At 38.5% G+C, this 27987-nt stretch overlaps 2 protein-coding genes across 3 annotated transcripts; both read right to left on the bottom strand.

Annotated features, from left to right (window-relative positions):
* Positions 1-71: 71 nt before the first annotated feature.
* Positions 72-17820, bottom strand: LOC131960082 (speckle-type POZ protein). Its single transcript, XM_059325312.1, has 10 exons — positions 17660-17820; positions 8657-8860; positions 8452-8573; positions 6843-6994; positions 6589-6716; positions 6325-6502; positions 6109-6164; positions 4718-4840; positions 3483-3625; positions 72-1817 (listed from the first exon to the last, which is right to left on the bottom strand). Exons 2-10 carry the CDS (start codon positions 8732-8734, stop codon positions 1673-1675), a joined length of 1125 nt encoding a protein of 374 aa, XP_059181295.1. The 5' UTR covers positions 8735-8860; positions 17660-17820; the 3' UTR covers positions 72-1672.
* A 333-nt stretch (positions 17821-18153) lies between these two features.
* On the bottom strand, positions 18154-27293 carry cenpt (centromere protein T). 2 transcript variants are annotated; one of them, XM_059324785.1, is made up of 13 exons: positions 26956-27293; positions 26015-26138; positions 25790-25934; positions 25614-25707; positions 25342-25472; positions 25157-25214; positions 24932-25068; positions 23457-24569; positions 22591-22899; positions 21391-21490; positions 20754-20918; positions 20546-20650; positions 18154-18935 (listed from the first exon to the last, which is right to left on the bottom strand). In XM_059324785.1, the coding sequence occupies exons 1-13, from the start codon at positions 27039-27041 to the stop codon at positions 18806-18808; spliced, it is 2697 nt and encodes an 898-aa protein (XP_059180768.1). In that variant the 5' UTR covers positions 27042-27293; the 3' UTR covers positions 18154-18805. The 2 variants fall into 2 exon arrangements, with proteins under 2 accessions (XP_059180768.1, XP_059180767.1); XM_059324784.1 differs by having other exon boundaries at positions 18156-18935; positions 20754-20921.
* Positions 27294-27987: the final 694 nt, after the last annotated feature.

Here is a 27987-nt window from a genome sequence, read left to right as displayed (position 1 = left end):
CCTGTTGTTTAATGGGACAGCTGAAAATAAATACAAACACACAAGTCAAAAAATACCAGACAAAGTTTGCATTGCATTCAATACAAAATAGTTGTGGTTTAATCTTTTGGGAACAAAAAATGGCAACAACTAAGTGTCACTTGTCATAACCAGCGATATCTACAGGAAAGAAACGACAACGGTTCCTTCTATCCATTACCATTTTCCACCAGGTTAAAATGATAACTTCAAATGTATTTCATGTGGTTTTCCTTGGTGTGCATTTTTTTCACATTCTGACTCCTCTGAACATTAAAACGTGTTCATTTCAGTTTCATTTCCCCTCAGTCTTCATGCCTGCAAAGAAAACATCTGTCCGCTTTGTTGTTGTTTTTTCAATTCCACGGTTGAAAATGCTTTTTGTTTACACAGCTTCAAAAACACTAGTGTCTGTACAAATTTCTATGAAAAAAATAGAAATGACAGTTCTGAGGGAAAAAACATAAGAAATTCGTCATAAAAGAATATTAACATGCCTGATTGAATCCTAATGATATTTTGAATCCATTTCTTGACATTTTCTTTTTCTCCTGGTTAGCTTGTCTGTTGACACCTTGGATTTCATTTTCTCTCAAGGGCTACAAATGACAGATCCACACACAAAATACAATTTCCCCAAGAATGACATCCAGTTGTGCGTTGCTATTTTCTGTATACTCTCTATACCGGCTATTTAAAAAATGAAAACGGACGCAGATGAAGCAGAGTTCTATTTGGGAGTACATGTGTAGTTTGTCACTTGCTGATAAATCTTCTTAAAGGGTACTTGTTCTCGGTGGTCCGGCTGGGTTCCAAGTCCATGAACCTTGCTTCAATGTGTGCTTGCCTACAGTATTTCTACTTTACTGCTGGTAAGGGTTGACGAAGGGTGACCTGTGACTTTAGTGCAATGTTTTCCCAACTTTCTTTGGGAGAATTAATGATGAGTTTGTCCCATATCTGCTTTTTCTGACTAGCCCTTGGTTGTCTTTCTCATGGGGAGGGGGGGGGGGGGTTCTAGTTTGAAACTAACAGGCCCACTTTTTCTTCTTGAGTCCCGCACAGGGCCCATGTGTCCATTAGTTTGGGGGCCTCTCAGACTGCTCTACTCCAAACACCAAGATCAGAGCAAAGAGAAGCCTTATGATAAAATAGACAGTTAAAGACTTAATTTATCTGCACTTGTCCTTTAAGCCTTAGAATTTCCAGACAGTTGGCTCTTTTTTAGGTCGTTGTGTTCAGTCCTTCCTCCCGAACGGATTCCAAAGTAGGAACTAACAGGATGTCGAGGGATTTAGCTTTCACACACGGAAAAAGAGCACAATGTCAGACCTCACTAAGCCAGAGTCGAGGAGAAAAGGGGAGGGGTGTTGTGTTTATTTTGTAAACAACAAACATCCACTTCACAAGCCCACCTGCCCCTCTCTTCCACCTCCTCTTCCTCCTCCTCCTCCTTCTTCTTCTTCCCTCCATCTTTAGAAGAGACTAAATACAGCAGGTTTGGTTGGGGTAGAAGGGGGAGATTCGGGGGAGGCTGTAGGTAGTGTAGTAGGTAACAGCAAAGGGGAAGGTTGTCCCTGTGTGAGGGGGGGTCTGTGTGTCTTTGTGTGTATATGCATGTGTGTATGTATGCATCGGTGAAGCCGTCTTGCTGTTAGGATTGTTTGAGGCGCTTGCGTGGGGGTCCGAGGAAAGGGCACTGGGCTGAAGCCAGGGAGCGGTAGGCTTCGGCCACCAGGTGTGGATGAGATGCCACCATGGACTTCCAACCTGCTGTCTCCATCACCTCTGCAGCGTGGCTGGAGGACGGAAACAAAACACAAATTAATTCATGGAAAACTGATTTGTATATATAAATATATAGGGCTGCATCTAACAGCTGTATTTATTATGGATTAATCTGATGATTATTTCCCTGTAGTGGTTGTCTTATATGTCCGACCAGACAATGATTTCACAAGATCAGAATTTATTTCTGAATAAAGAAATTATGAGTTTCTACATGTGTTGTTTGTAGCCTTGATGTTGAAACATGTTCAAAGTGGTTGGATAATAAGCCACCTGATGGGACTGCTATACCAACTTTTAGCACTAGGGGTCTCACTTTTTTTTTTTTTTTTGGCCATTTTCAAGGCTTTATTGACAGTGGAGAGACAATGTGAAGGGGGGAGAGAGAGGGGAAAACATGCAGGTAGGGCTCCGAGTCGGATTCAAACCTGCCAGGACAAAGCCTCTGTGGTATGTGCTCTAACTTGACTCAGGATCTATTTGAGGGACGACTCGAGTCCAATTGCTAGTAATGCACCTCCAAAACCCACAATATACAGAAGAATAATAATAATGAGAGTTGGTCACCATTCATCCAAAATGTTTCCATATTGGCGCCGATTTAGTTATTTGAGAATTTAAAACTTACTTTGACATGTCTCATCTCGTTACCCCCAAAACACTAACTTTCTCATAAACAAAGACAACAGTGGAAATACTATAAATATAACGTGCACTTAAACTAATACTGATGGGGTTTCTTTGTGGCCAAAAATATGTTTTGCAGGTGACCCCGTCTACAGCACTACATCACTTAGCTTCCGTGTCAGTAATCCTGCCTGCTTCTCCAAACTGGGGGTGTTTAGGTAATACACTGACTGTGGATAAGTACCTAATACAACCACACATAAAATTTGAACTATCTCCTAAAAAATTTTTTAGTCATGAAAAATTTCTGTAGATTATTTTCATGTTAATGAACTAATCTATGGGGCGTCCCGGTGGCTCACACTGGTAGAGCGCGTACCATTAAGGCTGAGTCCTTCCTGCGGCGGAGCCTGCGGTCCCTTTGCCGCATGTCCTCCCCTCTGTCTCCCCCTTTCTACCTATCACTTTCAATAAAGCAAAAGATGCCAAAAAAAATTCAAAACAAAAAAAAAAAAAAGAACTAATCTATTAACCCATTAAGTCCTAAGTCCGCCTCGAAAAATACCCTCTAAAACCTAAACAATGTTTCAAAACAGCCTCCCAAAACCTGAGGGTTTTATGAAAAACTGCACAGAATGTTAACGTATCATTTGTAAATGAGTGTAGATGAAATAATCTGAAGAAATATGTGCGAGCTGATTATCAGTACAGACACATGTTCAGTTATTATCACACATTCATTGGAGCCAACAGATGTGGTGATTGCAGACTTTGAGGAGTCAGGTTGTCCTGATCCCTCTGAAACCCTCAACAGTTTTTAATAATAACAGAAGAACCACTCCATGAGGGGGACATGTGAAATTAAATTAACTGCTAACACCAAGGGATGAGGCGAGAGGGTGAGAGTGAGTCCTGGTACCACGAGTACCGACGCCAAGATAAAGAAGACATGTACCAGACGGACATAGCAACAGAGACAGAATGTTCAGTCGACTCTTGACGATCTGGATGCTGGAGACCTGATTAGAGTTAACGACATGTTTACTCACTAGTTGATGAAGTCGACGGCCTGTGTTTTGAGCTGGTCGGCGCTGTGCAGGTCAGCTAGGATGAGGATCTCAGCTGCATTTTCAACAGACAGACTCGTGCACAGCGCGTCCTCGCACATCACCTTCAGTCTCTCCAGAGCGTACTGAAAGAGAGAGGACACAAGGTCAGGATGTTGTCTCTCTTCATCAGTATTCATGAGGTGATATTTGCAAATATCATTTCAGTGTTCAAAATGACGGTTCTGAAACTTTGTTTCAAAGTCAGTCTCCCATTTGGTGTCATAGAGCAGTGAGATCAGCGTGAACTCATCAAACTGTTTCTTGTAATCCTGATGGCTTACTGAGCTAATTGGTTTAGTGGATACTCCGCACTTAATCCATTTTATTACCTTTAGCTGTGGGAATAAGTGAAAGCTCACAGTGTATGCTGCCAAGAAAACAATATGCAACTCTCATCACATTTAAGGTTTTGGTGTAAAAAAAATGAACAAACATCATTAAGAGAGTGAGGAAGTAAAGATAATGAAAGGATCTATGTTTTTGAAAATTTTAGCAGATTATAAAGCGTGCGAGACCACAGAAATAATGACAGATTAAACAAGTAACACTAGCTGTGTTTCCATTAAAGTCAACGCGAATTTTGAAGCTGAATTTTGAAAATGTTGCATTAAAGAAAAGGAGAATGAGGGACGTTTCCATCAATAAGTTTAGATTAAACAAACAAAGCTGCATGACCGTACTTTGGTTAGAAGATGGCAGTGTAATGTGTTGCTGTGGGTTAATCCTTCAGTAAACAGTAGAAGAAGTAGAGATTGCACAAGAGAGAAAAAACAACAATAAAAAAGAGGTTGCTAATCTGACAACTTTGGTCACCTACAAGACAAAATTGAGAGAAATCTTGAGGAGTTGGATTCAATTGTTAGAATTGTTCTTTCATGTCGGACAGAAGCTGATCAGTCGTGTGTTAAATGTTCGCTACATCAGAACTTATTTGGAAAAGGCGTTTCCATTGTGCATTAACTATTTTTTGTAAAAGACAAAAAACACCTCATTGAGCGTAAAACCTTATATGCGCATTTTTAAAAGCTCTGACAAATTTTGTTGCTTCCAGCAAACTTTTCTCATACAAATCTTTAAATTGTGCAGAGAAATTTGTTGACAGAAACACGGCTACTGTCTCAACATTCAAAATATAAATGCAATATGTAAAGTGTGAGGAGGTGTTGTTATTTTACTTTGTCAGCTGCTGCCAGCAAGTCATCAGCCATCTTGTCCAGGTTGGGAGCCTTGTCTGTGTAAATGAAGCACATCATCTCTTTGAAAACCTCTGGCTCCACATCGTTGATCTCCACTCGGTTCTGACACAAACAGGACATGAGGAATAAGGAGGTTAGAACCAAACACCATGACACAAGCTTCAACTACAATGTGCACGACGCCTGCCAAATATCTTATCAGGCTTTTGCAATTACGCCATAAAAACAATGCTGATATTTAGAGATGAGTGACACGGGATAAATAACCTAATATGGCTCGAAATTGTACTGTATGCAGCCTTACATATTAGAAAGTGCATTTCATTATCTATGGAGCAATTAAAAAAATTGAAACATATGTAATAATTGTGCTGACAACCATAGAGATCAAGTATGTGTTTGGACAAGTTTTATTAAATCTTAATTTACTTGGATTCTGGCAAAACAACTTTCCTGTAACTTCTTGTGATTCCTAACTGTTTTCTGGAGGTTATTACATTCAGAGTTTAAGATTTTCAGGGTAAGACATTATATTGTGTTCTCATTATGTACATACACATTATTGCACATCACTGTTTATTCATTTTACTATGACTTACCAGTCTCAGCATTGTGTTTCACTTCATATTTATTCAGTATTACATTTTATTCTTATTTTTTAGCTGCTGCATTATTTTGTCTTAGATTCTAATTAGATTTTGTTCCAATTCCTGGTTTATTTTTTATACATTTTAAATAAATGTAATATATATATATATATATATATATATATATATATATATATATATATATATATATATATATATATATAAATATAATGCATAAAAAGCTATTTGAGGAAGCCTGTCATGTAAGAATTGTATTGCCAACAACTGTTATTCTGTGTTATTGTTGTGGGCCTTACTGTATGTTACAAACATAGTTTACTGGCCCCATATTCTATCCTTTGCTCTTCACATGAAATATACTCTACATTAAATATTTTAATGACTGAGTGAAACATTTTAGTATTTTAAAGGCTTTGCAACATGAAATCTAAATGGCCTTGGCTTAAAAAAAAAACCCTGTGCAGCTTCACCTACAATTTCATTTCTCACAGTCACATGTGCACGATTGGAAAAAAAGCAATTCTGTGCTTCTGCAGCTTTGTCAGTGAAGGATGAATCCTGACCCCCATGTACGGCAGGACAATTTCATTTCAGGTGCGCTATCATTCAGTTTCACCAAACAGCTCTGTGCTGCAGCCGTTTGACAGCACACAATCCTTCACTCACTTTAACCCCTCAGCACAGCAGGGAAAATCTGAGCCACTGAGGAACAAAACAAATTTATTTCTGGGATTTAAAAAAGATTTGGGACGATGGGCTCACCTTTTTGCTCTCTTCCATCTCGTGCTCAAACATGGCGCTGAATACAGGTGAACGTGCTGAAAGCAGTGACATGGAGAGATGTTGGGACAAATATGTTAATATGAGAGTAATGGTGGGATCAAGCAGCAGTCAGAAGGTAAACACACACAGTAAAGCCATTTCTTAAACTAGAGGAACAAAGAAAACACATGGGGTGTGTCGGGCTTGTGTCTTTACCTGCCAGGATGGCTTTGTGGGCCTGAAACTCCTGTCCAGCCACACACAGGGAACAGTCTGTGAAGCGGGAGTTCTCCCACAGGCCCCCCAGCTCGTCTGCTAGCCGACAATCAGGCACCTTGACCATGTTCATGGTGTTCTGCCCAGATATGTTGACCGAGTCCTGCACCACACTCACCTTAAAAGGAGAGAAATTCAATGAAATGCAATACTCCACAATGCATTGTAATGAGCAATGGTATAAACCACGAAGAGGCAGCATACTTCACAGAAGAGCGTGAGCTTGTCGTCAGGTAGAAGACCGTTGGCCTCATCGAGGAGGAAGTCTCTCCGGATGAACTTTTTAAAACCCCAGTCTTTCCCCTGAACGAAGCGATATGCCCTCTGGCTTTCTGCAGTCAGCCAGGACACACCGAAATCACAATCAGGTAAGTCCCACAGAAGAAATGTTTCATCTAAACTATGACCTCTCATGGCCTTTGTATCAGTTCAAAGTTCATACTACTGAGGTGACTCACCCATGGCTTTGGTCTCCTCCCCCTTGGCGTTGAGGATGGAGAATTTGAACTTGGCGCGCACCTCGGCTTTCGGACAGCTGACCAGCAGCAGGTAGAGAGACAGGTAGTCTTTACTCTCCTCATCCAGGCCCTTAGGATTCACTCGCAAACACCTGATGGGGGCGGAGGGAGTTAGGAAACAGTTAAGATCTCTAGTAAAAGATGGCACAATTACATTTAAAAAGTGACTTAATTAGATGCCATTAAGACCAATGCACGTAGAAATACTTTATTATCATAGCAGCGATGCTAGTGCACATTTATAATAAATATAACTGGTGGTCAATTCACCATTTTCTCCTAATTCCTAATGAACATGCTAACCAACAATGATGTTGCACATTTAAGGCAACTATTAGACCAAGTACACCATCTAATTTTTTCATATTAGTTTACAGTAAAGGCATCTCTGCGTTGACGACATTGGAGCATGTTTCACACTGGAAACCAATTTTAATTATATGAACAAAGTTTTTGCCGTGAAATGTTTTTTTGCAAGTTCTTTTTTTTGTGTCGTTTGCTTGATAGAATAAACAAAATGAATGTAGATTCATTTGATTGGACAGTATGAAGCCTGTCATGATAATTGCTATATCGACTTATCATTCAATATATAAAAATGGACACGATAGTTTTTTTATGGACTCAATATATTGTCGTTTACATGGCTTTTTGTGCTTTTTTGTGTAATTTTAACTACTTGAAAGTAATGCTGCAAAGGTTTGAAAGGCAGTACAAATTGCCGAAAAACCCCAACTAAATTTCCTAAGCAGCCATTCCAGCTGTTTATATGTTGTTTTAATAATAAAAACTAATATAATACATAATGATTATCTCAATGCAATGTTTTGTTAACTGAGCCTGAAAGTCTATTTGATTTGTCTGGTTGTAGTTTTTTTACTTAAGTTTTCTTCATCTAGGATGATTTAATATTTCTTTTCCACATTTCAATGCCAATGTTTAATATTCACAAGATTTAAAAATGCATTGCTGTGGAAAAAGATGTACTCATTACGCTCTAATATCATTATAAAACTAAAACGACATTGATACAATGAAAATATATCGTCATAAAAAATGTGTTATCGTAACAGGCCTAGACAGAATACCATTAACATACATGTTTGAGTCACTAATGAGACATGGTGGTACTTTTAATGTTTCTACACAGTTAGAACTAGGGTTGTCAAAAGTATCGATACTCAATAAAGTATTGATACTAAAACGTTGTATCCGGATACGATACTCATTCTCATGAGTATCCGAAGTTTGTTATCATAGTTGCAGTTTCTTTTTGCACAACTGTTTTTTATTATAAATATCCAACCTGTGGTTCTGTTAATTTTTACATGTTACATTTTTCTTGCTAATAAAAATATTTCTGTTAAATTTTGGGGTCTTTGTTTTTATCCTTGTGGTATTGAAAATGGTATCGAGTATCGAATATTTTTCTGAGTATCGGTATCAAGTTGAACATTTTAGTATTGTGACAACCCTAGTTACAACTGTAAGACTATGAATACTGGATATTATAATATGATAAGACAGAGCAACCCTCTGGCCAACCCACCATTTCAGCTTGTCATTGGCCCCAGAAGAGAAGGTGGAGCTCTTGATGACCTCGCCCATCTCCTCACGACAGAAACTGAAGTTGTTGATGGTCCACATGTAAGAGAACTTCACCACTTTGATCTGGGAAAGGAAACATTATTCAGTCCAGCTCGGACTACTTTGATATATTTGAGATTAAAGATAACAGTTAGCGTTCTGTTTACCTGTGTGTAACACCAGCTCTCGGCCACAGGCCCGCTGGACATTTCCGCAGGGGGAGGGGGACTCGGGACTCTTGACATTGCCAGCGTGACAGAAGGTGTCGGGGGCAAGAGGGTGAGGAGAAGGAGTCCGTCACTTCCACGAGTCAGTGTTCAGTCCTCACGTCCATCTGCATCAGTACACGCCAGATGGAAACACTTTGCCCCCTAGAAACAGACAATGTGAGTGTGATTAGTTGATCAGACCCCAATTTAAATCCCAGCTCATGGAAAATCCTGTTTAGCCTGAAACACATTCTTCTAACAGCGAGGCAGGCAATCACAGAGAACCATTTTCAAAAAAAGCTCATTGTGATGCAACACACAGGCACTGTATCTTTCATTAATCCAGTTAGGGTTCAATATCATTTAATTCATGCAGCCACACTGACTGCTATCGAGGGTTGTGGTGTTATGGCGAGATGAATTGTCCCTGACCCATTTGGGGACAGCGGGAGATCGATGGCCCATGCCTGTTGTAAGATCAATAGCCGCTGCAATTGCAATTAAGTCTCAAAAATGAACTGTAAATAAACAAGCTGCCTCCCAGGACTGTGGAGGGGGTTGGAGCCACCGGCCAAATCCAAGGTTCCCAAATTACCTTCGAGACACACAGTCACAGGAAGGTTTGTGTAGATTTGTGATGCACACTTCTCTCGTGCAAATACACAAACTCTAACAAACTTAAACAGTTTTCACATACTGTATGAAGGTCATTTAGCCCTGATGATTGACTCTGTGACTACTTAACCCTCTGAACCCCACAACCTGTTTCCAAATGTCAGACGATCCTCAAAAAAATCGAAAAATAAAAAACTAAACTTAAAATAGTGATATCTCATGAAAATGATCATTATTATAAATTATAAATAATAATAATAATTATTATTATTATTATTATTATTATTATTATTATTATTATTATTAATTAATTCTGCGCTAATGGGAAGGCATGAATGACTCGGCTGAGAGCAATGAGTCATGTGACAAAATCCAGTGAAACTTTGACTTAACTGCAGGGTGTTTACACAGAGCAGAGAGGAGAGGACAAGAGAGGTTGTAAGTAAGTAAGCAAGTACAGGTTGTAAAAATGTTCTTAGTTCAATAGGTATAGGATGTGGAGTCCATGTTTTTTCTTGTGAAACACAACTCTATACCTACAGTATTGTATATGTTAGTAAATGGCAACAGAAAACTGCAAAGAGTTAACATTTAAGCCATAAGTTAACTTATGATTGCAGCATTCTGACCGACACTTCAATCTACTGGAACTCAGAAATCCTCCTAAAAATGTGAAATCCGAGCTCCAACACTAGACACCATATTAGAAAAATGCCAGATTCATGGGCCTTTTTCATCTAGCTGCATCTATCGGGGGCTCAACTATGCACTTCATTCCTATATAATACTAGTCATTTACTTTCAGGGCTCTCATACTGTTAATCTGTGGCCAATTATTTTATCAGTGTTCACTATTTTCCTTTCTATTTGACCAGGGTTTTTTTAATATTCCACCATTCCTCTAACCCGCCATCCGTCTCTACCTTCCTCTCAGCTGCAGAGACTTTAACGTCTTCATCCATAAATTCAATTTGGGTCGAAATGCAGTGTAACAAATTGTGACGGCTGGGAGCTGAGCTCTCTGCTCCTGATGATTACACTGAATGAAAATGATACATTGACAGTGATGCTGTTCAGAGGCTGCGCGAATTATAACATCGGAACAGACTGAAAGTTGAATGCATGACTGAAAACAGATTTGACTGGCATAATGATGTAAACTAATGTTTTCTTAATACAATTTAGGTCCCTTTAAATCGGCTAAATATGTTTTAAATACTAGAGGACACCTACAGCCTTCACAAAAAACCCTTTCCCTTTTATTTCATGTACAGAATTATAAGTGTGAAATATATGTGTATGTATATGTAGTGCCCTCAAATATTCTCACAGTAGAAAGAAAAAAAAATGCATTTCCATGGCATGTAAACTACTGTCTGTTTGCTAGCAGTCCCACAATGCAATGTGTTGCATATCATAAATGCAAAAATGACCTTCTTTGGTGATAGAAAGTGCTTGAAAGCTTAATTTACTCCTCACTTTAAATGCAAATACTACAGACATACATCACACTTACAGGTTGAGTGATAAAATGGAGATAAATGTCTGTGACTTTTTATTCATAATTCACTGCTTAAAGCAAATTGGATACAAATTAAGGAGGGCAGTGTCAGGCTTAAGAAAACGAACTACTGGCATGAAATCTTTGGAAAAAAACATTTTGCTCTCTCCTCTATAGTACATGCTGTATAGTATTTGCATGCAGTGTGAAACTGAAACACTTCTGTGACATTTTATACACAGTAACAGTGCAGTCTCTACCCAAAGGAACACCTTTCTGTATGGGACAGGATGTTCATAGCATGAATAACCTGCTAACACTCTGCTGGAACTGAGAGATACTATCAAGTCACAGTCAAAGCCTGTTCTCGAGGAAAGAAAATTAGTATAACTAATGAAGTATATCAGAACATTAGCACAGAGTTTCTTGTTTCAAGTCCAGATATTTAGTCTTAACCCTTTACTGGGCAAAGAACTAGTAACTAGTAACTAGTAACTGGTAACTTCAGCGGACATCCGAAATAGGGTCCCCATGCCTCACCATGAGGTCATAGAACCACATGGATTTCTCCAGCTAATCAGTGAAGATCAGGTTACGTCACAGATAGTGATACCATCGCATCTGACCAATCAGTATAATAATGACAATATAATAATAAAAAAATAACTCAATTGTCCCTAATTTGCAACATAAAAAGGAAACATTTTCCAAAAAAAGTCACAAATGTAAAAGTCTTGAAATGTCCTCTATAACACTTTAGGGTTAGAATTTGAAAATACCAACCCTAAAATATTTTTATTGAGTGCCCCATAAAGGGTTAAGGGCATTTTCACACCTATTTTGTTTGTTAGAGTGTTTTTCCTCTTGGTTCAATTTGTTTCACACAGAGGAAAATCCAAGCAAAACGTAATTCATCACTACAAACAGCATGATACGTTCACTCCATTTATTGGTCGGATGTGTCTCGGCGGGAGAAAGAAATTAAATACTGGAAGAAGGTCCTGTGTTCTGGACAAGTGCATATTTCTGTGAGAGAAGCATTGCTATGCAATTTAACACAAAGCAACGGCAGGGTTGGCATTTGCTTATAATCTGACACAGTAATTCACAGTAATTATCTGGGCAATATACCGGACAAAACTATACATGCTTCCTTTAGATGACTGAGCACACAAGAGAGCAATTACTGAGCATTTACGACACAATGACCGTCATGAACATTGACGAGGTTAGAAATAATATTTTTAACCTTTACAAATCTCCAACTTTACCTTTAGATGCTCAACTAGCTTGAGGAAGGATCATTCTATTGCTTCTCAAATCAGCACAAAACAGCTGTTCTGACATAACGCACAGGTGTTTTAATGATCAATGAGCCTTTTAACACTATAAACATAGATTAACACAATGTGCATATAGAACACAGGAGTGATGGTTGTTGACAATATATAATAGATATTCCATAAGAATATCTGCCTTTTCCAACTTTAATAGGCATTTACCACATTAACAATGTCTAGACTGTATGTCTGTTATTTGATTTTTATTTATTTTTTTAAATAAAAATTAGCACATTTCTAAGTGACCCCAAACTTTTTGAGCGGTAGTGTACATAAATAATAATAATAGAGAGTTTTGCTGTAAACCACAAATGCCTCAACCTTGGTGCTGTTGTTTTTATCCATATCGAAGTGTGATTATTGCGTTCTGTTCTGGCCAAACTAATAGCAGCTTGCTGGAAAATAGACCAATTTCAACCAGTCTAAAAATTACAGGTGTAATTACATCCTAATGTCACCTAAATGGAGAAGAGGAATATGCTGTGTTACCACTGTTCCCATAACATTGCTAAGTCCAGCCGACACAAAACTGTTCATACCAGAAGCGCGGTTCAGCCCAATTTAAGGACTGTGTTTAAAAAAGCCTGTGAATGAAAAACAAACCAATCTTCTTGATTCTTTAACAGTGGCGACTGGTAAGATGGACTGAGACAAGGATAAAGGAAGGGGGTACAGGGAAAGAAAATGAAAAGTAAAGTGATAGAGAAGCCAAATGGAAAAACAGGTGGCGAATGACAGATGGGCCACCGTCTGTGGACCCATTCGAAGAGATAAATTGCCACAAAAAGTGGTTAGATGGAGACAAAAGAAAAATCAAACAGTGGTATGAAAGAGAAATCAAATACACATTCTTGGACAGGTGGACTCTGATGAAGACACACGCTGCACTGAAACATTCCCAGCACACAACCTTTTCCTCCTCAACTTCCCATTAATGGTGGAAAAACACATATCAGCCATAGATGGTGAAGTAACAATCTTTTCATAGAATCAAATTCCATTTTTTCTGCAATAGCCTTCAAAAAATGCATTGCAAATTATCTCTTCATATGGTGTTCACATGAATTTTCCTAGTCGGGAGCAAATTTTTGTCATTATTTCAACACCACATGAACACAGCATAAGGGTCCAATCTTGCAATGTTAACAAAAGTGAAAAATAATCTATGTATCCGTCCCATTATTCGAAGCTTCTCCAAAATGAAATGTTTTCATTGGCCCATGCTACACCTGTCCACCAAGTCTCGTAAAAAAAAAAGACAAAAATCAGGCCAGTAGTTCTTCCCTAATCCTACTGACAGACATATTAAGTAACTGAGCAGAAAATGTGACCTCCTTGGAGGTGATGAATTGTTAAAGATTACAACTTTTTCTCTCTGTTCACATGACTTAAAACATACATAGAGCAAACTCCAGAAGATTTAACAATTACAGACACTTTTCAGACAGTTTCAAAAACAAGATATAAACTACCACTAGTACAGGTCAAAGGCAGAACGATAAATTCTAAGAGTTGTCAGCTGAACTTTCACCAGACAATCTACACGTATAGCCAATATACACTGATTATCTGCATCCCAATAATCTGAGCAATAAAAATCCATCAGACAGCAAAACTATTGCACTGAAATTCATTAAAAATCTAGGAGATAGTAGAGGAAAGGGAAACAATCAATGAACTGTTCAATCATTGTAATCTTAGTAAGAAGTAGGGCTCGGTTTTTTGACTTCTCCACATTAATCTGTGAAGACAAATTAGATCATGGCACTGTTTCCACAATCAAGGTGATTTCTGTGGCCAGAATAACATAGAATTAAATATGTGGGTCCAAAAATCTATTAAATTAAAATGTATGACTCTATATTGCTAGAGATGCGATGCCCGAGGTGGCAGTTATGACCACAATGCTTTTTCCTGACATTTCACTCCCGGACCAAAAAAAAAGAAAAAAAGAAGAGAGAAATCAATCTCTGCTCTAAATTAAAGACTGGAGGTATGGAGGCATTTCAGATGGCAATTTCCAAGGGGGATGAAAAAATTGCAACCCTTGTCAAAGTGTCAGTGAACACAATGTCTATTTCCAAAGCTTTGGTCTTTGAGGACTGCAGTAAGCCACAGACAAACCTTAAAACTATAATTGGTACAGGGACCGGGGATCGATTGCACAGAGCGTGTTGGGCCTCTGTGGGAGTGATTTCATATTCTGCCCTTGGTCATGGTGCTCCTCCTTTCCTAAAAACTCAATCTCAGAGAGGTATGAACTATTGATTTCACTACAGCGATCAGCTTGCCTCACACTCATCCCTGACTTTGTGCAGACCCACAATTACATTGAAGGGGATTTGAGCGGGCAAAAAAGCATTAGCACCCAGGCTTCACCTCCTCCCTGTACTTCCTCACTAAAACCCTCCTCTCTTCTCCAGGCACGGGAGGTTAAAGGGAGGAGGGACCTCAATGCATATCTAATGTCTCCAGTCACCTGGTTCACACACCATTACCAACGGTTACACTTAACGCGTTGACCTCTCAGGGCAGACACTGCAGGCTGCAAAACGCTGCAAGCAGTCCAGTCATTAAAGATTTAAAAAGGAAGTTTACGGGCATCAGAGTGCAGTGGAACTAACACCATTATAATTATTCAATTTGGGTTATTTGAGTTTCATCATGAATCAGTGGTTTTGTTTTATTTAGAAGTTGCAACAGGAAATTATCTTTTGGAAAGACATCTGCCATTACTATGAATAAACCAATTTACTCAAATATCACTGTTAAACTGATTAACCGGTTGACTGATTAATGCCTTTTTGAGATAATTGCCATAAGCTGATTTCTGCGCTCACAAGGCTGATTATTTATTTGTTACAGTTTTATTCAGGGCCAACATCAGGGAGGCCACCACACTAACAGTTAAGTATGTATGTTCACTAAAAAAAAATAATTATTTTATTCTATATAATATAGGTGCACTACAGATAAATGCAGATATACTAAAAGGTAGCAATAACAGTGTTAAATAAATGTTCTGCTGTTTTGTGCCTAATTTCTTATGATTATATTATTGTATTTTACCAGATGCAAAAACAACAACAAAAACATGATATTGGCTTTATATATCTGCAACTGACCGCCCTGCTCTCTAAATATCAGCATTTGCAAATGAAAAACCCATATCAGACAACCACTGATCATAATTTAAAAAATGTTTTTGGTTTGCCTATATTTGCAGATTATTGTTGAGTAAATAGCAACAGTTTAAAAAGCAAACCAACAATTTGATATCTAAAAGTAACAGACAAGCTCGCTGCAGACTGGGGTTGTATAATGTGTCAAATAAAATGAATCGACAGAAGTGTGACAGAGAGTGTTTCTTTAGGTCATCATCATGGGAGAAAGTCTGCTTTTAGCCCTATTTTCATGTGCATCGCAAAAAGATCTATCACATTCAACATGTCAGAAAAAAACAGAAACCCCACACTACTACAAAATACTATTTATAATGAATATATGTTGATCACGTACGGCCAGTTAAATCCAAATTGTGCAACAATATCATAATATGAATATGACATCAGTCAGCTCTACAGCAGATTACTCAACCACTGGATTGTTTATGCCTGCAATTACCAGCTCCCTCCTGATACTGTTCATGCCATCGTGAGACCTATTAAAATAAGTCTTATGACTCCTGGAAAACATGGACTGAGCAACTGATATGGGGTTGAGAAACCTGAAGTCAGGTTCCAGTTAGGGAACATGAGAAAATACTTTAACTAGGGATGAAACAAAAGTTTGTTACTTACTTTTATTGTACAAAAATGTTATCACTCACATTTAGAGCTGCATCAATAAGTCGATCAACAGCCAACTATTCTGATGAATGATTAATTAAAATAAATTACATCCAAAAATAGCAGAAATGCTGTTTTTCTCCCCTCAAATTTGTAGAATGTCTGCTTTTCTTCTTGTATCAAATTAAACAGAATGTGTTTGGGTTAATCGATGATGAAAATAAACATTAGTTGCAGCTCTATATGCATTATCGAGTTAAACACTGATTTGGGATTGGGCATTTTATACAGTACTGTGCAAAAGTTTAAGGCAGGTGTGAAAAAAATGTAAAATAAGAAATCTATAGAGTAGGAATGTTATATATTTTTATCAAGTAACTTATGTTAAGTGAGTGAACTGAAGTTTGAACTTTTTTTACACTATTACACTTACACATAATGCACATGCCCAGTGGATTTCACTTTAGGTCATCATACTTAAGGTGAGCGCAGCTAAAAGTGAGTTATGTATGCTCAGTAAATCTGGAAGGCAGACTCAGGAAAAACTTAAATTGAAGAACATTTTGAATCTGCTGTGTGGCTATATGACCTTTAATATTCAGCAGAAATGTAGCAACAAGACATGCAGAGATTGCAAGTACTACAAGAAAGCAAAGCCTTGCCTCACAGGTTACATTTGTGTTGAAAAGCATCACAATATAATGTTATCACCACACAAACCTTGGCCAAAGCATTCTGCATCAAGTTTAATCAAAACAATCTTGGCAACAAAACCAAATCATAACCTTCCAATCTAACAATGCTCACCACCCACATGAGAAAGAGAAAGCACATACTTGTGTGTGATATCACTACTGTGGTGTTTGGTCTGTTTCCAGTGAACCTCACTCAAGTCCAACAATTTTGCACGTACTGATGCACCAATATTTTAAAGATAACACTGTTCAGTCATTTAGGGTAACACCCACAACCCAAGTTATCTGATCGATTTCTACCAAAACAACTACAACTGACAGCTGGTGAACTAACCGGTTTCTTGACCGCTTGTGTAAACAGATCATGACAACATTACAGCACTTGTAATGCAAAACATACTACATGTAATGGTCCATTACAATACATTAACTGGCTCCAATAACAAAGGTCTGAGGAAAGGTTAATGACATAAATCCTTTTGATTCTCACATCAATCTATTTATAAGTATCCTATATATCTACTGCAACATATAATTAATAATACTAATATTATATAACATTTACACGTGGCTTTATTTAACGTGTTAACTTGATAAGCTTTTTAATTGTGACATAGTAGCAAAGAGATGTTGGGAAGTGAAACTCACTTTGCAGTTAATGTAAGCAGGTAGTTAACCTGCTAACAGTACAGATAATCGACAATGGTATCTTACTTTGATTCGACCCTTTACTTTAACTACGTGTACCCACCAGTGTGTTCATACATTAAAAATAAATCCCAGAGTAATGAGAAGTTGTTATACATTTACAATTATATAAATACTGCATATAATCAAGACAATCTGGCGATAGCACGCCAGCTAACTGATCGGGCTAAGTAGCTAGCAGCTAACCCTAAGCCAAACAAAAAGGTCGGGGAAATTGCCGCAACAACAAATACAAAATAACAGCTTTCTTTGTACAATTGTAAGTCTTAAGTCTGCATATTACTGCTTTCTGTTTTATTTATCGACGGGCTTACCTTTAGGTTAGGTTAAATTATATCGCTAGTTGTCCGGGATCTTCTGTTGTTGTTTGCTAGCAGGCTAACTGTCTGTAGAAGTGGCAGACATGAATAGTCGCACAAAGAGCGCCCCCTGTCGTCTCGGGGTGCGTTTACAGCCCATTAATAAAATGAGAAATCATATATATATATATGCAATATATAATATATATATTACATTTCGTTTCTTTTTCGTGAGTTTGCGAAAGGTGAAACTAAATAACTAGTTGCAGCTCTGTTCCGTCTATATTTCATTTACATGGATGCTGGGGCCTGTGCTTAATTTCACCACCACTGAAAACTAATTCATCTCAATTTAATCAGCAGACTGGATGACCTATTGCATTGTGCCAAAATTAACACAGTGCACACAGATTAACGGGTATCAACTGTTAAAAGTTTAATTTATTTACGGTGTAGATAGATTTAATCTCTAGCTCCATCAGCTCACCCTGAAGGTGTCTTTTAATGCATCCTTAACTTCAAATGTAGAAGGTGAGGTTTTCCATTAATCAAGCTCTGGTTGGCTACTTCAATTATGTCACTGAAATTAGTTTGCACCAGTCCAGCTGATTGTGATAAGGGTTAGTTGTAATGAGTTTGCCCCATCTAGTGGACAGTATGTGACCTGACTGGACAAATCCTTCTGCCAAAATGTTTTCTTTTCCAATATAAATTGGAATTCCCTAACCCTCAGCAAGGGGATAACTACAGTGTCAATTTATCAATTAAATATGAAAGAGAACTACATTTTACATTCTGAAGCCAGACACCCTCCTTTGATGGAAAAGAAAGTGTATGCATAAAAGGGCAAATTTATAAAGTTTACACATATGTATAGTCATGTACAGTTAAATGATAATTATAAAGCACTAGCCAATGCTTGCATTATGCATACATATACCCTTTGTTTAATACAGATAAAGAGACAGAAGAAGCTATAGACATTTCATACAAAACTGAATTCTCAGCAAATATTTCCACATTTACAGAAACCTTTATATTCTGATTCAACATATGATGGAGACAGACTTATCCTTATGACATGCATTGGAAAAAAATGTGTAGCAGTCCAAGAGATGAAACCAGACAACAAAAAAAGTAACTGTATATATAAAGAAAAATTCATCTCCGCATTTTAGGGACAACAACATTTCCACTGGTTGCGATGGGGATCAGGAGTCTGCGCTGGTCCATACGAAGATATTTCTCAATGAGCACTTCTACCGGCACCTTGTCGTTCACATGACCCTGCCTGCGGAAAGCAGAAACACACCAGTTAAGTTAAATGTAAGAAAACTAATGTAAAGAGTCAGATGTTTTGTACATATATTGTTGTCACGATAGAAAATTATTCATATTAGAGGGATATTTAAGAATATATTTATGCTTACTGCTCATGTCACTCACCTGTCCTTTTCTTCAGGCTAAACATGGACCTCATGCCTGCCATCTAGAGGTCAGTATAATCCTAGTGTGTTTTCTGCTAACATCCAAACTACCATTATACTAGAAAAATATAACGATGTCCCAATACACAGAACGTAAAATGAATTATGCCAAAAATGCCAGAATGTCATACTGCATCTGGTTGCATTTTGCAGTATGTTTTCTGGCTATTCTGACCCACAATCCTCTGTGCAGCTGAAGATATGTCACATCGACTGAACCACTGAGAGCGCACAGACGCATTATTATGGATCCCACAGCAGTTCAGAACTGGACCTGCCTTGACAATGCACAGATTGGTCAGGGTGGTGCCTTATGTCGTGTGTCACACAGTGTCCTTTCGATACACCCCATGTAATTATAAGTTACTCTAACTCTAAAGTTACTGTTACCTGTTGGATGTTAGTTTTGCTAACTAACCAACCAATCAAAAACGTTGACCATTTCCCACCAATTCACACTAAATAAAACATTTTAAAAAGATGTTTCTCTGCTGCACAGCGGGAAGTCACACCGCTGCCCCGGGTTTGATGGCCCCATGATTTCCAATCTGAGCTAACCAGCCAGTTGAGAAAATGTCCCTCCATACGCTTTAAATTTTTTTTACACCATTTGACACACACATGAACACAGCAAGATACAACCTTAGTATAGTAGCAGATAAAGAAGATACATACAAATAAGCAAAAACAAAGAAATACTTCAATATATTTGCACGTTTGGTTGTATGAATACCAAAATAACAATCATTAAAATAAAACACAGAAACAACACAAAAAAACAACAACCCAGAAACACACAAACAAAAAAAAATCATGCTCATCAGAATGAAAAGGTGCCAAGAGAGTTCCTAGCTAGTCACAGCATATTGAGGAACAGTAGACAAGTCTGCTACATCTATATACACCACACATGACACGCCAATTAACTCCCCTCCGTATAGGCATGAAATCGCCCCGACTTCTGAAGATAGCACTCCAACCTGTCTATCAGCCTAAAAGGCAAATTTTCCAGTGCAACCAGATTCCCCAGTTTGAAGTACCACCGAGATGGTACAGGTACAGTGGAGGCTTTCCAATTCATAACAGTAAGTTTTCGTCCTAGCATAAGTGCAGTTTGCACCCATCCAGAGTCGGATCGAGTTAAATTCTTCAATCCTCCAAACGCTTGTTAACGTCGAGCCACAACCACATTAAGCCACAAAGACATAAGGCTGGATGCTCCGACCAATCAGAGCATCGAAGGGCAGTGGGATTTATAATAACGCAGCACAGACAGATGACAGCCTGATGACAGCTCTTTGATGGAAGTCATGACAGTTATATGAGCAAGAGGGTCAAAGTTCAACACCAAATGTTGTGAAAAATGACTGAAATGGCCCAAATGCACACTCACTGCATCACACAACACACCTACCTTCTCAACAGCAGTTCAGCATCTTCAACCTCGATGGTTTTTCTCTTTGCATGAAGAGCAAACGCCTCCAAGTCCTCCGCCATCCGGTCAAAGTATTTATCCATTCTGTTAAAGACAGTGAATTACAATGAATCAAATGTAATATAGTATAGGTAGATATCCATGATGTCCACACCAAATAAATACCTCAGCAGTCATAGGTACTTACATTTCTTTTAGGACAGGGTAGACATCTGCGGAAACCTTCGTTTTGGCAAAGTGCTTGAACACGCTCATCACGTAGGACTTAGGAAGGGCCACTTCTGTCTTAGACGGCCCTGTCTTCCTCTGTCTCACCTGCTTTCTTTTAGGCTGCGGATCAGATTCACCTGAACTACTGCCGGTAAAACAGGTATTGGAAGAATAGTCAGTAACATAAAAGATGATAAATCTATTAATCAATTAACTTCACCACTGCCTTCCAGAGAAACACAAATCACTTACATTTGCTTTTTGATCACTGAAAAAATTATTAGACCACCCTTGTTTTCTTCTTCTTGATAATGATTTTGGTTAATATCAAGAAAACCATGAAAAATGGCTAGATATTGGCTCTAAAATTAAACTCTTATGAACCATTTTTGTTGTTATCATTATATTTGTCCAAACAAATGAACCTTTAGTTGTACCAGGCATTAAAATAAGCAAGAAATTGAAGAAAATAAGGTCGGTCTAAATAATTTTTTCCATGACTGTATATTTGTTTGACATTTCAGGTGGATGATGTTTGATCAGCATATGTCCCATTTAATGTGTATTGTTAAAATGTAAAAACAGAAAATAATAAATAATTCAGTTTCACTCACCTGGGTTGAATATTCTTAAAAACAGAAGGTGAAGCCGGTTGATCGGTCTGCAAAAAATGTATTTTCTGTCTGACAAATGCTGGAGTCTTGCTGGGGAACTCTGAAAGACAAAAACTTGTTTCAATGTCCATTCTGTCCATGTCCAATCATTCTTGTCATACCACTGTTACGCCAATGACACCCAGCTGTTCCTGTCCTTCCCACTAAATGACCTCAGTCTCGGCTCGTATCTCTGCTTGTCTTGCTGATATCTCCACCTGGATGACAGAACACCACCAGCTCAATCTCTCTAAGACGGAGCTTCTAGTCATCCCGGCCCGCCCAGCCCTAAATCAGCCTATCAATCTTCAGCTTGGATCCATGCAACTTGTGCTTGCAAGCTCTGCACAGAACCTGGATGTCATGATTGATGACCAACTGACCTTCAAGAGTCATGTGTCTTCAACTGCCAGATCTTGTCGATTCGCCCTGTACAACATCAGGAAGATCAGACCCTTCCTGACCAAACAATCCACACAACTCCTGGTTCAGGCCCTGGTGAAATCTCGCTTAGACTACTGCAACTCCCTACTGGCGGGTCTTCCTGCATGCACCACCAAGCCTTTGCAGATGATCCAGAACGTAGCGGCGGGTCTAGTTTTTAACCAGCCCAAGAGAACATGTGTCACTCCACTACTCATCTCTCTGCACTGGCTCCCAGTCACAGCCCGCATCAAATTCAAAGCCATGTCTCTTTCTTACAAGACAGCAACGGGAAGAGCTCCTACATATCTGGCTCCTCTGCCACTGAAAGGCTCTACGTGCCAAACCAGACTCTTCTCCTCCATAGTGCCCTGGTGGTGGAACAACCTTCCAAACTCCATACGATCTGCTGAATCCTTCTCAATTTTCAAAAAGAGGCTGAAGATCCAGCTCTTTACTGATCACCTACACACACAATAAAAATTGTTTTAAAAACTGCACTTGGGTCCCAAAAACACTTACGTCCTCAAAGCACTTAAATTCTAACAGGACTCAACATAATATAAGCCACTTATTCTTGCTTATTCTTGTGTCGTTTCTTGACTTCATCCTTGCTTGTGTTGTGTGATCTCTCAAATGTACGTCGCCTTGGATAAAAGCAGCTGCTAAATGACATTGTAGATTGTAGACATTGTAGATTTTTTAATACCAATAAAACACATAAAAAGAAAGACTAACCATCATTTTCTTCTTCATCATCATCATCATCATATTCTTCTTCTTCTTCCGCCTCCTCCCTCTCTTCCTCCTGTTCAGCAGAGTCCTGAGCAGCAGCTTCTTCAGTAGGCTCGTCATTTAGGTCACGGCTTTCTGGAACATCGTGCATCCCTTCCAGAAGGTAAGAGTTCTCTTTATCAGCATCAGGCTCCGCCTCCGTCTGTCCTTGTGAGGACTCGGCCAAGTCAGGGATCCCACTATGAAGCTGGCCTCTCTCGGGGCTTCCCAGTTCCAGACTGCTGTGTGCTTTGGACTTGCCATCAGACCATCCTAATGCAAAGAAACAACACTTCACAACACAAATCTTAAGATAGCTTGACATGCATTTCACTGTTTAGTAGCAACATTTTTAACCTGTATACAGGTGCATCTCAATAAATTAGAATATCATGGAAAAGTCCATTTGCAGTAGTTAAAGTCAAACAGCCCCAACCAAGTATTGAGTGCATATAGATGGACATACTTTTCAGAGGCCAACATTTCCATATAAAACATGGTCATAAAATATGAAAATATAAAATACATAAAACTGGTCTATTGTAATATTTAATTTTTTTGAGACATTGAATTTTAGGTCTAAATGAAAGCCATAATCATTATAATTAGAAGAAATTAATTAAGACATGAAATGTTTCATTCTGTGTGTAACGGATCTATATAATGTGTTATTTCCACTTTTTGAATTGAATTACTGACATAAATATACTTTTCTATGATATTCTAATTAATTGAGATGCACCTGTAGTTAGAATTTGTACTGCAAAAACAACTTGAACAAGGTACAGCTCTGGAATCCAAAACGAAATGATACGTTTTGATGTCCTAACCTGCATCTGTGGCGTCTGCCAAATCTCCCTCTGCTTCTATTACGGGCATAATGAGTCCACCCTCAGAGCGCTGAGCCCTTCGACTGATGTGTTCCTGCTGCTCTGATGCCTCCTCAACATCTTCCTCATTCTGTTTCCTATCGTACTCTTCTTCAGGTTGAGAATCAGCTAAATCATCTGCAACGTCCTCCTCTTCCTCAGACTGAGATCGGGCTTCTGCAACATCCTCCTCAGGCTGCAAATCGACAGCTCCTTCTTCTTCGGTTTGGGAGTCAATTGCACCTTCATCATCATCTTCTTTCATTTGAGTATCTGGTACAACTTCCTCTTCCTCGGACGTAAACGTAGGTGCAACATCCTCTTCAGGCTGAGAATCATCTTCTGCTTCCTCTTCTTCTTCTTCCTCCTCAGTTTGAGAGTTAACAGCAACATCTTCGGTTTGAGTATCTGGTACAACTTCCTCTTCCTCAGATGTAGACGTAGGTGCAGCATCCTCTTCAGGCTGAGAATTAACTCCACCTTCTTCTTCTTCCGCCTCAGTTTGAGAGTTAACAGCAGCATCTTCTTCAGTTTGAGAGTCACCTGCTTCCTCTTTGTTCTCCTCGTCCTCAGACTCGGCTGTGTCATCTCTTACTCCAGTCTGGGATTCAGCTGAACCCTCCTCTTCTTCAGACACGGCAGAAGCAGTTTCAAGTTGACCATCAGCAGGACTCTCCTCTTCCTCCTCTTGAGATTCAGCTGCATCTGCGTCTTCCTCCGACTGAGAAAAACAGACTTCATCCTGAGGTTCTGCCCCCTCTTCAGTTGGAAAAGCATATGTTGATTTCTCCTTCCCCAGCTTGCCCTCTTCCACCTCCATCTGCTCCTCCTCCACCTCTTCCTCCTCCTCCATCTGTCTCTGAAGCTGAGACGCCATCACTGTTGGCTTGTCCTGCGTTGCTATAATGGAGAAGTTGGAGGTCATGGCATCTGGCTGGGCGTAGAGAGCTGTGTTACAGTGGAGGATATCAGTTGTGATATCAGGTTCACTGAGTTTGCTGAGGCCCAGAGTGAAGCCCTCAGAGTAGGCGGTCTCACTGAGACCCTGCTCTGCCTGCACAAAGCTGCTCACTCCTGGGTGACAGAAAGAGAGAAAACATCAACATCTCCAATGACACAAAAGACAGTAGAGTTAGTTATTAATCAGCTAACCAATTAGTCCAGAAGAACAATTGCAATCCATTTTATTCTATTCATTGTTTAAGTAATTTGTCATACAAAAATTGCAAAAATGCTGTTTCCACCCTCTCAAATATGGATATTTCCTGCTTTTTTATTTTATTTGACACTTTAGTTTGAATGACTTATTTACTTAAGTTCACTAAAAAATTAAAACAATAATCAGTACGCCCATTGCTTTGATGATCACACATAAACAACTGAAATGAAATGACTTTTTGGTAGATGACAAAGGGTACTTTAATCATTATAATTACCTCCCGTCTGCCTTTTATTTACAGCAGCGCCAAATTCTTCCTCTGAAATTTTTCGACGGTTAGAGACTCTTCTCTTCAGGCCCTTTTTCTCAGTCCGTACATCCCCGAAGGGCGTTTTTAGACTCAGAGAAGTGGAACTGTTAAAAAGATGGGACGGATCACGTAGTTATCTATTCACACATTGACATTTAAAATGTAATACAACCCTACAAAATGTTTTTTTACCTTGACAAAGAAAGTGATGAATGATTGTCCATTGATACCTCAGATTCCTCTTCAACATCTGTAGGCACAAGCATCCATCAGCTTATCAATAAAACACATTGAACTGAACTTAATAATAACCTCCTTTCAGATCTTACTAAAACACATTAAACATTAATGGCTTTCCATAGCGCCTTTAAACTTACCTTCTCCCTCTTTCAGACGTTTTTCAAAAGCTGTGACATTAAGGCTCCGACGTGGTCTCTTCCTGCTCAGTCCCTTTCCGGTACTCACTGCGTTGGCAATAGTTATATCAGGCAAGTCCAACAGCTCAATACTGAAAGTCAAGCAAATTTTATTCATACACAACATAATTTAGCCAACAAGGACTCTTCAAAACTGACAGTGCAACTACTTTAAGTACCCAATAGTCATCCCAACTGTCAACAATCTGTAATTTCTGTTACACACAGCTCACCTAGGACTCTTCCTCGTAATGCTGGAATTGGCTGGAGATGGCTGTGGCTCTTCTGATGCAACGTTTTCATGAACCACAGGGGACTTTGTAGGCTCTAAATCACATGACAAATTACACTATTAAAAAGGAAAACAAAAAGCTGCATCATTATAATAAAAACAGGCCCGTACACATACCTGTCCGCAGGATGTTCATGAGTATGTGCCTCGGTGTGTCTCCATCATCAAACAGCACTGAGGTTGCGGCAGGTGTGTTAATCTTTCTTTGCACGAATGAGGCAGTCCTCCTTTTAGTAGCCGGCAGGGATTTCCTGGTAATACTCTGGAAAAGGGGAGATATGTTAGCATAAGAGAATCAACAGCATGTCCACCGTCTGCATTAAATGTGCTCGGCTTCCTCACCTCGCGCCGCATTTTGTTTTTCAGGCTGCGTCTTAGCATGTCCTGTGGGGTTTGTGCACCAGCATCCTGCTTTCTCAGTCTTTTGCTGCTTCTGGTCGCACTGGTACTCTGGGTTTGTGAGGCACTTAAGACAAGATGGCTCATAATTATTTCCAAACTTCCCCAATCCCCTGTATTAGATGTGTAAGCCTACATAAGTTTCTAATATAGAAAGGTTTTGTTTGTTTATTATTTTAAAATTATTATTATTATTTTTTACTTTTTTAGGTCTAGCTTTTAACTAAGTTTTATTTATCTGTCTGTTTACTCATGGTATTTTACTGTTTTAATCTGGCTTCTGATAGAGCTTTATTTATTTATTTAATTGTATGTAATAATTTATTGTATTTTACTTATATAGTGTAGTCTTTAATTAGGTTTTATAATTATTATTATTTCATAATATATATATATTTTAATCTATTTAAATATTTATAGTTTTCTGTCGTTTTAGAGTATATGTATATATATATATATATATATATATATATATATATATATATATATATATGGCAGAAAAACAAACTACATTAGCTGAATGCTTGCCTAAACAATTATGTCTTCAATTGATTTTTAAAGAGCTTGCAAATCTAATGTAGCTGTCTTATATTGACATTTACCAATTATTAATAATGTATTTGTATTGTTTGGTTTGTGGGTGGGTCTGTGTGTGTGGAGGAGGGTGTTGCATTGTGTGAAATAAATAAAGTATGGTTGATTGATTAACGTCTATAATTCAACCCGGTCTGCGTTAAGCTGGGCAGTAAGAAGCAACAAACATACACAACACATAAAAATGTCAGCAGTATTTTAACTAGAGTGCAAGTGTTTTAACGCTTGGAAAACATCGGTAGTTCCTTCACAGAAAAACAAAATAAGGTTAAAAGGTGCTGCTGTGGTACCTGCGGGTGATGGGAGTCCTGGGCTGCTCGGTGCTGAGAATATGTTTCAGCAGGACCCGAGCAGACAAATCCTCCGTGGGATCCATTATTTATTCTTCGAGCTAAACACAGTCAGCTGGTTAACCGCTATCAAGCGTTGGACCAACGGCGAACAGTAGCGTATTAAGCTGCGACTTTTTATACAACATACAAATCCAATAAAATGTGGCTGAGCCGAGGACAGTGTCATGTACGATAAGTTTTATCAAATTAAACAACTGTCACCCTCTGTTAACTCTGTAATGTTGCCTCTTCCAACATCATCAACGGATTCATTCCTCACACCGTCCCGCGTTATTTTCAAGTGAAATCTCGCGAGAGTATGATCTCTTCTTCTTCCTTTTCTTCTTCTTCTTCTTCTTCTTGGCAGACCAACGTACAGGTGCATTACCGCCACCTACTGGACTGGAGTGTAGAGCAGTAGATTGACAGGAAAATAAGGAGAGAAAATAATAATACAGATAAAAATAAATAAATAAAGTAATAATAATAATAAAATTAAGATAAATAAATGATTAAACGGGAAAAGGGGGAAACAATAGTATAAATAATAGCATTTTACATACAATTATAAATAATTAAATACATAACTAAATTCTCTCGATAAGTCCTGTTTCCCTCAGGTAGTTAAATAGGGGCTTGTTTTCTTTGCATGACTTTTTCCCAAGAAGACTTTCCAGGGGTATGATCTCTTCTTCTATTCCAGATTAATAAACGTAAGCAACCAGCCAGAGCGTTACCACCACCAAGTGGAAAATCGAGGGAAAACACGGAGTTCAGTGATTTGTTTAAAAAATGTTTTTAAATATATTGTAAACATTTTTTTATTTGACTCCTGTAATAACATGACCTGCTTGCTGTGATTAAACACGCTTTTTTTTTTTTTACAATTTGATATTTTTATCTTTCAATTCTCAACTAAGTCGACTAACTCCACTGTAGATTTAGTTGACTAAAATTTGCTCATATTTGGTCAACCAAAACGAGACTAAG

The sequence above is a fragment of the Centropristis striata genome, chromosome 21, assembly GCF_030273125.1.
Source record: "Centropristis striata isolate RG_2023a ecotype Rhode Island chromosome 21, C.striata_1.0, whole genome shotgun sequence".
NCBI lineage: Eukaryota > Metazoa > Chordata > Actinopteri > Perciformes > Serranidae > Centropristis > Centropristis striata.
This window is presented reverse-complemented; position numbering and strand designations above follow the sequence as displayed.

Excerpts from the sequence above, each read along its gene's own strand:
- LOC131960082 (XM_059325312.1), bottom strand. The coding sequence starts at position 8,734 with ATGTCAAGAGTCCCGAGTCCCCCTCCCCCTGCGGAAATGTCCAGCGGG. Across the intron at positions 6,717-6,842 it reads GGAGGAGACCAAAGCCATGG|AAAGCCAGAGGGCATATCGC; the intron begins GTGAGTCACCTC and ends GGCTGACTGCAG. Across the intron at positions 6,165-6,324 it reads CCACAAAGCCATCCTGGCAG|CACGTTCACCTGTATTCAGC; the intron begins GTAAAGACACAA and ends CACTGCTTTCAG.
- cenpt (XM_059324784.1), bottom strand. The coding sequence starts at position 27,041 with ATGGATCCCACGGAGGATTTGTCTGCTCGGGTCCTGCTGAAACATATT. Across the intron at positions 25,935-26,014 it reads AAAACAAAATGCGGCGCGAG|AGTATTACCAGGAAATCCCT; the intron begins GTGAGGAAGCCG and ends CCCCTTTTCCAG. Across the intron at positions 25,473-25,613 it reads ATTACGAGGAAGAGTCCTAG|TATTGAGCTGTTGGACTTGC; the intron begins GTGAGCTGTGTG and ends CTTGACTTTCAG.